The sequence below is a fragment of the Microtus pennsylvanicus genome, chromosome 1, assembly GCF_037038515.1.
Source record: "Microtus pennsylvanicus isolate mMicPen1 chromosome 1, mMicPen1.hap1, whole genome shotgun sequence".
In the NCBI taxonomy this organism is placed as follows: Eukaryota; Metazoa; Chordata; class Mammalia; order Rodentia; family Cricetidae; genus Microtus; species Microtus pennsylvanicus.
In genome coordinates, this window is record NC_134579.1 from 184,479,458 (window position 1) to 184,488,884 (window position 9,427).

Below are 9,427 nucleotides of genomic sequence, written 5' to 3' on the forward strand. Positions count from 1 at the left end.
TTATATAGGAAGTATCTACAGGAATGGGTTTCCATATAGACTTTCAGAAGATTTTTAAAACTAATACCCACATTCCCACATTCCATCCTCTACTCTGCCCTCCCATACCTTTTCCTATTTAATCCTCCTATTCCAGTTTCCCCTTTATCCATTCATTACGTTATATTCTATTTCTCCTTTCTCAAAAGATCCTTTTCTATCCCCTGTACCTTACTGGCTACCTAACTATCGTGGAATTTTCTTTAGAAAAAAAAATGAAAATAGAAACATAATATCTGTATGTTAGGGTTTTTATTGCTACCATGAAACACCATGACTGAATTAACTTGGGGAAGAAAGGGTTAATCAGCTTATACTTCCACAACACTGTTCGTCATCAAAAGAAATCAGAACAGGAATGCAAAAGGACACAATCTTAGAGGCAAGAGCTGAAGCAGAGGCCATAAAGGTGAGTTGCTCACTGGTTTGCTCCCCATGGCTTGCTCAGTCTGCTTTCTTATAGAACCCAGTACCACCCGACCAGAGATGACACCACCCATGATGGGCTGGGTCCTACCCATCAATCATGAATTAAGAAAATGACCTACAGACTTGCATACAGCTCTGATCTTATGGAAGCATTTTCTTCATTGAGGTTCTCTCTTCTCGGATGACTATAGATTGTGTCAAGTTCAAATAAATCTGGCCAACAGAATATCTAAATTTGAAATAGTAAAATGGACAACATTTGGGCAAAAGAAATTAGGAAAATGAAGACAAATAAATAATATAAGATATGTTTATTTGTAACTCAAACATTCAATAAAATTAGACTTTGGTTAGCCATATAATTATTCAGCTAAAATCATTACTGGCTAATAAATCAAAATAAGAAGGCACAAGTTGGATAGAAAGAAACAGAAAAATTATAAAATACTGACTATAATATTTAATTGCTTTTTCATATGGAATTAAAATGTTCAACATGTAATGAAATAGTTTTAGGCTATGCTTTAAGGGGCATTAACAATAGAGTTTCAATAAGGAAACGTCCCAAAGAATGGCGTAGTTGTGTAGATTCCACAGTCGACTTCCAAACCATAAAAAACCAGCCATCTGTAAAAATTAAAACACAAATATTTGAAGATAGTTAAGAAAATATAAGCACTATCAGAATATCAAAATTACATGGGTGAAAACGCACTGTAATTATTTATGCAGTTATTCTGTTGCTTTTTTAATGATGTGCTATTTCTTCAATTTTTATAATTACATTCAATTTATCTAAAATATAATAGATACATAATAATTCATGTTGAGTGAGCTATTAAATATTCAGATCTCATGTGGCTTTGACTCATTTAGGTTTCACTCATACTTCAAAATCATACCTGTGACTTTATTTAGATTAGGCATAAATTTTACTAAAGTAAGAAATGCTTTTTCCCGTGTTTTGAAGTTCGTGTTTGAAGCCATGTTTTCTCCATCTTCAAGTGGCTTGCATGGGAAACCCAAAAGAAAGGATTTTGAAGAATTAAAATCTGAGTGGTATACTGTGCTCTCACAAAACTCCATGAAGTTTAGAAAGTCCACGGTGAAGTTTCTTTCAGATACTGAAGAGTACCATGACCTAAAGAACACAATTAAGTAACATGTTTTAAAAAAAAATCCTTTTTCGTGCTCTCTCTCCTTCTGCTCCTGATTTGGACCTTGATATTTCTGTCCGGTGCTCCAATGTGGGAAGCAGTGGCGGGGAAGAGACAGAAATCTTTAATAAATAAATAAATTTATAAAAAAAATCCTTTTTAAATAAAACTTAAATTCCAAATGTTTGCTTTCCTACCATGTTCTATTCCTGAGAACTATTATGTAATTTGATGAAGAGTGCATGAGTACAGTTGTTCGGGGAAGTCAGAAGAAGACGGCTCCCCTGGAGCTGGAGATAAATGCATGCAACTGTGAGCTGGGAATGCTGGGAGTTGAACTCTCATCTTCTGCAAGAGCAGTGTGTGCTCTTAATCTCTGAGCCATCTCCCCAGTTCCTCAAGTTTAGGCCCCATGTTTCCTTATTGAATTCTCTAATTTCTATGATTTGCTTTTCAAGAATCAATTATTTTCTACACAAGAGGTTAGGTCATAATATAAATATAATAAAGTAAATCAGTGTAATGAGCAGACATCCAAAGATAAGAGAAATGTTCACTGGAATCATGGAAAGGGGGAACAAATGATGAAGCTAATGCCAATCTCAATATGAAATATCACAATATACATTCTTAGATTTCATTTGAGACTGCCAAAGATGAGAAGTAGATTTAAGAGTAGATGAAGAGCAGAAGGAGGAGAACATGAGCAAGGAAGTCAGGACAGCGAGGGGTGGGTCCACCCACGGAGATGGTGAGACTGATCTAATGGGAACTCACCAAGGCCAGCTGGACTGGGTCTGAACGAGCATGTGATCAAACCAGACTCTCTGAATGTGGCTGACAATGAGGGGAAGACTGAGCTGCCAATGATAATGACACTGGATTTGGATTCTACTGCATGTACTGGCTTTTTGGGAGCCTAGTCTGTTTGGATGCTCACCTTCCTAGACCTGGATGGGGGGGCTTGAACTTCCCACAGGGCAGGGCATCCTGACTTCTCTTAGGATTGGAGAGCGAGGGGGAGGGGCAGTGGCGGGAGTGGGAGGGAATTGGGAGAATGGGAAGAGGTGGAAATTTTAAACAAATAAATTAATTTTAAAAAAGAGTGAACAAATATATGTACACATATGTGAACAAATAGCAACTAACCTTAATGAAGTCTAAAATCTATCTTTATTTTCAATTTGGATATGTTCATTATAAATAACTATTAGTTTTTATTGAGATGAATCATGCACAAGCTCATCTTTCAATAACCATAATCCAGTTGGCAATAAGAATATACAGGTGGGCTTCTAATACAACTGTCAGTAAAAAAGGATAAATCTTCCTATAACTAAGTTACTACCATCTACAAGTAGAAGTTATCACAACAAATATCTCTTATATTGTCCAGCACATAATTCAAAATAGTCTAAACAATTAAAAAATAACAGCTGAAAATCAAAAAGATAAAACAAATATCCTATATCAGTGCTATCAGGCAGAAACTTTAAAATAGTTTGAAAATAAAAAAATCCCAAACCATAATATTTTAGACTAACATCTATCAAGATATGGAAGATGCAACTTTTTAAAATGATTTCTCCATGAGAATGAACTAGAAACAAGAAATTATATAGAGTAAAAGGTAATGATTTCTAGCAGAAAAAATAGCCTTGTGAATAATTCTAGCTGTTACATTTAATATCTATGAAAATGATTATTATAAACTGATTTTTAAAAAATTAACTGTTCTGAAATTCATCACATTTCTTACATTTATTCAATGCTCAATTTTTGTTTATGAATATTTAAAAGTTTCTAACTGTGTAAGAAAAAACAAAGGAGCAAGGATTAATAAAAAAAAATTTGAAAGAATTTCAAAGAAAATGTGCAGCAAACTCAGAGACATGAGACGACCAGATATCAGACATTATTATAAGCACAAATAATGCACATACATCTACCAAATACAAAGAGATTTGTAAGTTCCACAATCTTCACGGGGAATTAATTCCTACTGCAGAACAAAAAAGACAGCAATAAAAATGTTTAAAAATTTGTCGACATTGAATATTGTCTCCAGAAAATTAAAGAATGAACTAGAGACTAAAAATGAAGAGAAACCGGTATTTCAAAGTTAATACTTTAGACCAGATTTGGATTGTGGTTGAAAGATGGTGCCCTGATGTGAAATATGACTCAGAATCTTCCTACCCTTCTCTTCTCAGTTACCTGACACAGATGGCCACCTGTAGCCATGGGTTCTGTGTGCACAGATCCAACCAGGTAACAGTAAAAATAAAATCAGGAAAAATGCAATTCTATTATATGTACATCGATTTTTTTCCCTCTGCATTTCCTTCTTTTTTCCTTTATGAATTATTTATTTATGATGTATATAGTGTTCTGCCCACATGTATGGCTGCAGGCCAGAAGAGAGCACCAGATCTCAATATGGATGGTTGTGAGCACCATGTGATTGCTAGGAATTGAACTCAGGATCTCTAAAAGAGCAGTCAGTGCTTTTAACTGCCAAGCCCTTAATCTCTCCAGTCCTTCTGTATTTCTTAAACAATGCAGGGCAACAATTTCTACAGAATAAATGAACTGGGTGTTATAATCATTCTAGAAATTATGTAAAGTACTCAAAAGAATACGTGCAAGTTAAATGTAAATACTACTGATTTTACACAAATTGTTTAAATATCTATTGTTTATTTTTTCCTTTTGTTTTGAGAGAGTCTTTTCATGAAGCCCAGCCTGAACTCATGGTCCACTTGCCTGGGTTTTGTGAATGTTAGTAACAGCTATGTGCCACAAGAGTCAACCATGTGGATGTGTATAATTATATAGAGTCTAGAACCAGTATTCTATGGGTAGTAAAAGAAAGTGTGTGTATGTGTGTAATCAGAAATCCAACAACAGAAAATTATTTCATGCTGCATTCATAAGACATTGTTTATGCTTAGTGAACTACTTTATTTTAAACGGTACTTTCAGAGAATGTTATGGGCCTTTGTTGGAAATATATGAATATATTCAACTGACCTTTCATTTTATTCTTTGCTGGTTTACCAAATGATTAGCAGATTAAATAAATGGAAAATGGGCTTTCTGAGACATTCTAGAAAATAGGAGAACTGAATTCTGAGACAAAAATTCTATGTGTTATCATTTACGGTACTAGGAAAAATAGAGAGGAGTTTGTATCATATAAAGCAGTTATCTTACATGTTGGTGAATTTTGATAATCCAATATCGATAGCTGCCCGATGGGCCTTCCACATTAGAAGCGTTGCTCTCTCTTCACTTGCGTCATAAACAGAAACATTGCCAAGAGCTGGCCTCGTGGACTGCAAATACTACAGAATAAACAATGGGATTTATGAGAATAGAACTCATATCAAACTCAAATAATTTTAATAACTGAGCTCAAATATTGTTAAAACAGATTACTTTGAAATATTGCTGCAGCTAATTTTATAGAAATAGATTTTATTATCAAGATAAATTTAAGACTTGAAAGTGTCATTTAATTTTCTTTGTTTTATATTCATATTTATGTTAGTTCACTTGCATAGATAAACAAAATTTGAAAATTACTATATCAATTTAAAAACTTTATAAATTCAGTCATGCTAAATTACTGCTAATTATCCATTTAGCAACATTTCAGAATACCAACCTGAATTCCAGAAAAAAAATTATCATTCTATACTTGTAGTTTATGCCCTATACAAATATTAATCTCAGTATATTTTTCAATTGTAGCTGCAATGGATGTTCTTCTCCATCTTCATATATGCCACTCAGGTGAAAAAGCAGTAGTCTCATTGTTTTACCTGATAAAACTCTACGGCTGCATCCATAGCTTCTGGGTATGATGCCCTGCATTCCTTTACAGAATAACAGAAGTCAGACTTGTTCTCCCCTCGAGATACTAGCACTATCTCATATGGTACATTCAAAAACTTTGATTCTACTGCAGCAAGGAAATTCATAACAATCTCAAAGAAGTTAATACCTGCAAGGGAGCAGAAGAAAAGTGTCTGGAATTACCCACCACCTGCTCAAAATAGTGATTAACAAAATAGATAAAACTCTGCCTAAATAATTTAGTCACTTGCACCACAAACCATTCTATTGAAACTGTTGACTCTAGGAAACCCAAGCTACTAGGAGAGCTCAAGGAACTTTGGTAGAGATAACACACAAATCATGTCTTTCTTTGTGCTAATATGACACGACAATATATACATAATAAGCCATGTTTTCACAATTATTTTATTTCATTGTGAGAGTACTTTTCATGTACACATGTAAGGGCACTGTGTGAATGCCTGGTGCCTATGAAGACTAAAAGGGGGCTCCATATGTCCTGTCATTGGCATTACCAATGGTTATAAGGCACCATGTGATGGAAATTGAATCTGTAAAAACAACAAAGCTCTTAATTGCTGAGACATCTCTCCAGCGTGTTATGTTGGTTTCATTACTATAATTTTATAACATAACTTGAAACCTGGTATTGTAATAATTCTAGCCTGGCTTATTTTGGTTAGGATTGCTTTGTCTGTCCAGCATCATGATTTGGATTGGGACTGCATTGAATCTAATAAACTGCTTTTGGTAGGGTGGTCATTTTCACAGTAATAATTCCACCAACCCATGAGCATGGGAGGTCTTTCCACTTCTCATGTCCTCCTCAATTTTTTTCTTTAGAGACTTAAATTTTTCATTGTAGAAGTCATTCCCTTCCTTGCTTAGGTTTATCCCTAGACATTTGATTGTTGTTGAGGCTATTGTGAATGAGATATGAATTTTACTTCAAGATAACTGTAATAGAATTAAAGTAATTTTGTTCATTATAAAACATGACTATTGTTTTGAAACATTTAGATAACTCACCTTTAGAATATTATCTTCTATGGGTTTTAATTATGAAGGGGACTCTGATGACCACTGTGTCTATCAGAATCAGGCTAGTGTGATGTTTTTCTGTAAGGCCCTAAAGTGACTGAGTTAGTTTGAATACAAGTTCATAAACAACCTTTTTGTCTATTTGTTTCAGAAGAAAAGTTTAGCAGAATAATAGGCTAGCAGAAGAAAAGTTGAGAAATCAATGTATAATAAAAAGGGTTTTGGAATAGAAGGATAAAGAGATAAATTGTTCAATTGCTTTCAACATCTAATTATGTTGTCATAAAAACTGATTTGAAACATGCCTCTGAAGAGTTTTAATAAATCATGTAGTACACTTACAAACAGAATAGATAATAGTTGATATAAATAGAGCCGAAAAGATGGAGAATAAACAACTCAAATCCTGAGTACTTAAGGAGAAAGAAATTTATCATTTTCAACACTCAAGGCAACAATGGACTGTGTGTCTTAATTCAGAATAGGTTACAGTAAGAACTACCTGTATATTTTTTTATTTGATTTGTACCAAAGAAAACTGAAGAGAAACTTGTGTATCTTCTTTAAGGAAATGGTAGTATTCATCTCAGCTAATCAATCCCACACCATGAAGAAGCAAGTATCATGCCCACAGATCAGTAAAGGCACATAGTCCAAAGAGAACACTTACCTCCCCAGCCACTCTTGACTGATAAATAGCCAGGAGATCCAGCATCATAAACATACGCTGAGCTATTGGAAGGGTCTGAAAATCTACCTGCAGAGCAAAAAGAGTAGGTAAAAATGTCCAGCACAAACGTTCAGGCTTTTAATAGCGACTCATGAGAATGGGCAGAACAGAAAAAAGCAAATGTAGGAAGAAGGGGTCCTTGCTGGTGAAAAGAGGGACCTTGAGTTTCATCTGGAGCTTTGTCAGTTGGAAAGCAGTCTGAGGCTCCTCTGTAAAAGTCCCAATTGACAGCACAAGAAAACTCAGAGAATAAACTAACCTGGGCTCATAGGGGCTCACAAGAGACAAACCAACAATCAGGGAGCCTGTGTGGGATTGATGTAAGCACTCTGCTTTTATGTTACAGTTGTATAACTTGGAGCCTCTTGTGGGATTACTAACAGTGGAAATCGGGGCTGTCTCTGACTCTTTTACTGGCTTTTGGGACCCTATCCCTCTTACTCAGTCACCTTGCCCAGCCTTAATACATGGAGAGTTACTTAGCCTTACTGCAACTTGATCTGTCATGTTTTGTTGATACTCACAGGAGACCTATCCTTTTCTAAACAAAAAGGAAGGAGTGGATTGGGAGTTGGGAACAGAGTGGGGAGGGCGGGCTGAGAGGGGAGGGAAAACTGCTGCCCGGGTGTAAAATACATACATACATACATACATACATACATACATACATACATAAATTTATCTGTTTTTAGAAATCCTTATGCAGAAGCTTACACTTCCCAGGTGGCTTCTGAGTGTCAAGCCATTCTTCCCACAAAGGCTGAGCACTTGATGAAGCAACTGTAATCAACAGAAACCAAATTTCTGCAACAATATCTGTAGTTCTAGCATTGTTTCATTCTATGATTGCTCTGGGTCTAGTCACAGTCAAAGAAGACAAGTTGGGATAAATATCACGAATGGGGAAATCTACTAAATTTTAGAAAGCCCCAGTGGTAAGAAAACTGATTCAAGAACCTTCGAAAAGATGTACTGGATAGAAAAAGACAGCTAAAAACACAGGAAAAAAAAGAAAAGGACTTTTCAGAAACATGGTTTTCAGGTGAAGCCCTGCTTCTCTAAATGGTTACCCCATCTTTCTTGTTTCAGGATAAAGAGTGGGTGACTCAATCACTGTCATCACACTTTCCTTCAAGAACACCACAGGAAGTATCACGTCTTAGATTTTGTTCCTGTTAAAATGAGGCAAAATCCAGGCATTTAAGGAAAAGTATATTCTTGTACATTTGTTCTTTGTAAGAAATTTCACTTGGATTTCTTAGTGAACTGATGTTTTGTAATCTTTTCTAGAATAATCATAACTCCTGAGACAAAAGTATTTGTAGTGCCAATTTCTCTAAGAAGATGGTTAGGCTGGGTCATGGGGTCTGGGGATTGCTGATTTAGAGGGGATATTTCTCCTCCATGCTATGTGCACATATAGCTTATGGAACAAGGACTTGCAGAAAAGACTGTACTTCCTCTCATACCAGAAAGTTTATGAAGTGTAAAGACAAGTATACTATGTAATGCTACAGGTATCATCTACCAAAAACCATAGGAACTTCTTCACTGGCGGAGAAATGGTTGTAATATCAGTAACACTTAAACACATTTCAGAACTTAGTAATGAAAAAGAAAAGTATTGGAAAGCATTAAAATGTACATACCTGTTTTATATAGCTTTCCATAAGTTAAGGCGAGAGCCCACAGTACGTTGCCTGTATCATTTGCTCCAATATGCACAAAATATTTGTTTGTTTGTGTTATGAGAATCTTATACATCTGTAGTCGATCCAAATAATTCCAGATATTAATGATGATTTTGTTATCCTTCACTGGAAATACTGTTATATCTCCACTAACTTGATTCCAAAAAGGAGGATAGTTTTTATTTATAGCTCTGACTGACTCTGGATTTGAGGCTAATCCTACTGAAAAAAGACTCAGGAACAAAAAAGTGGGGATTGCAAGAGCAGACCACATCTTCTCACTGTTCCTTGAGTTAGATTCTTTGAGTGACAGAAGCTCGTTATATAACAGCAGACACATAAACCTCTTATCACTTAGAGGATGCCAAATCTCTGAGCAAAGCATCTAGAGAGCCACTGAGCCAAAAAAAAAAGGGCATTTTCCAGTGCGGATTTAATAAATGAATAAGGCTTACTGCAAAATGCCTTAGGTAAGT

The 9,427-nt window shown here is 35.3% G+C and overlaps 1 protein-coding gene across 3 annotated transcripts; it reads right to left on the bottom strand.

The window, feature by feature from the left end:
- Nucleotides 1-298: 298 nt before the first annotated feature.
- LOC142842537 (protein LEG1 homolog) lies at nt 299-9,227 on the bottom strand. Of its 3 annotated transcripts, XM_075959255.1 has the most exons (6): nt 8,910-9,227; nt 7,201-7,287; nt 5,453-5,634; nt 4,842-4,972; nt 1,371-1,609; nt 299-1,095 (listed from the first exon to the last, which is right to left on the bottom strand). In XM_075959255.1, the coding sequence occupies exons 1-6, from the start codon at nt 9,223-9,225 to the stop codon at nt 986-988; spliced, it is 1,065 nt and encodes a 354-aa protein (XP_075815370.1). In that variant the 5' UTR covers nt 9,226-9,227; the 3' UTR covers nt 299-985. The 3 variants fall into 3 exon arrangements, with proteins under 3 accessions (XP_075815370.1, XP_075815371.1, XP_075815372.1); XM_075959256.1 differs by lacking the exon at nt 7,201-7,287; XM_075959257.1 differs by lacking the exon at nt 1,371-1,609 and having other exon boundaries at nt 981-1,095.
- Nucleotides 9,228-9,427: the final 200 nt, after the last annotated feature.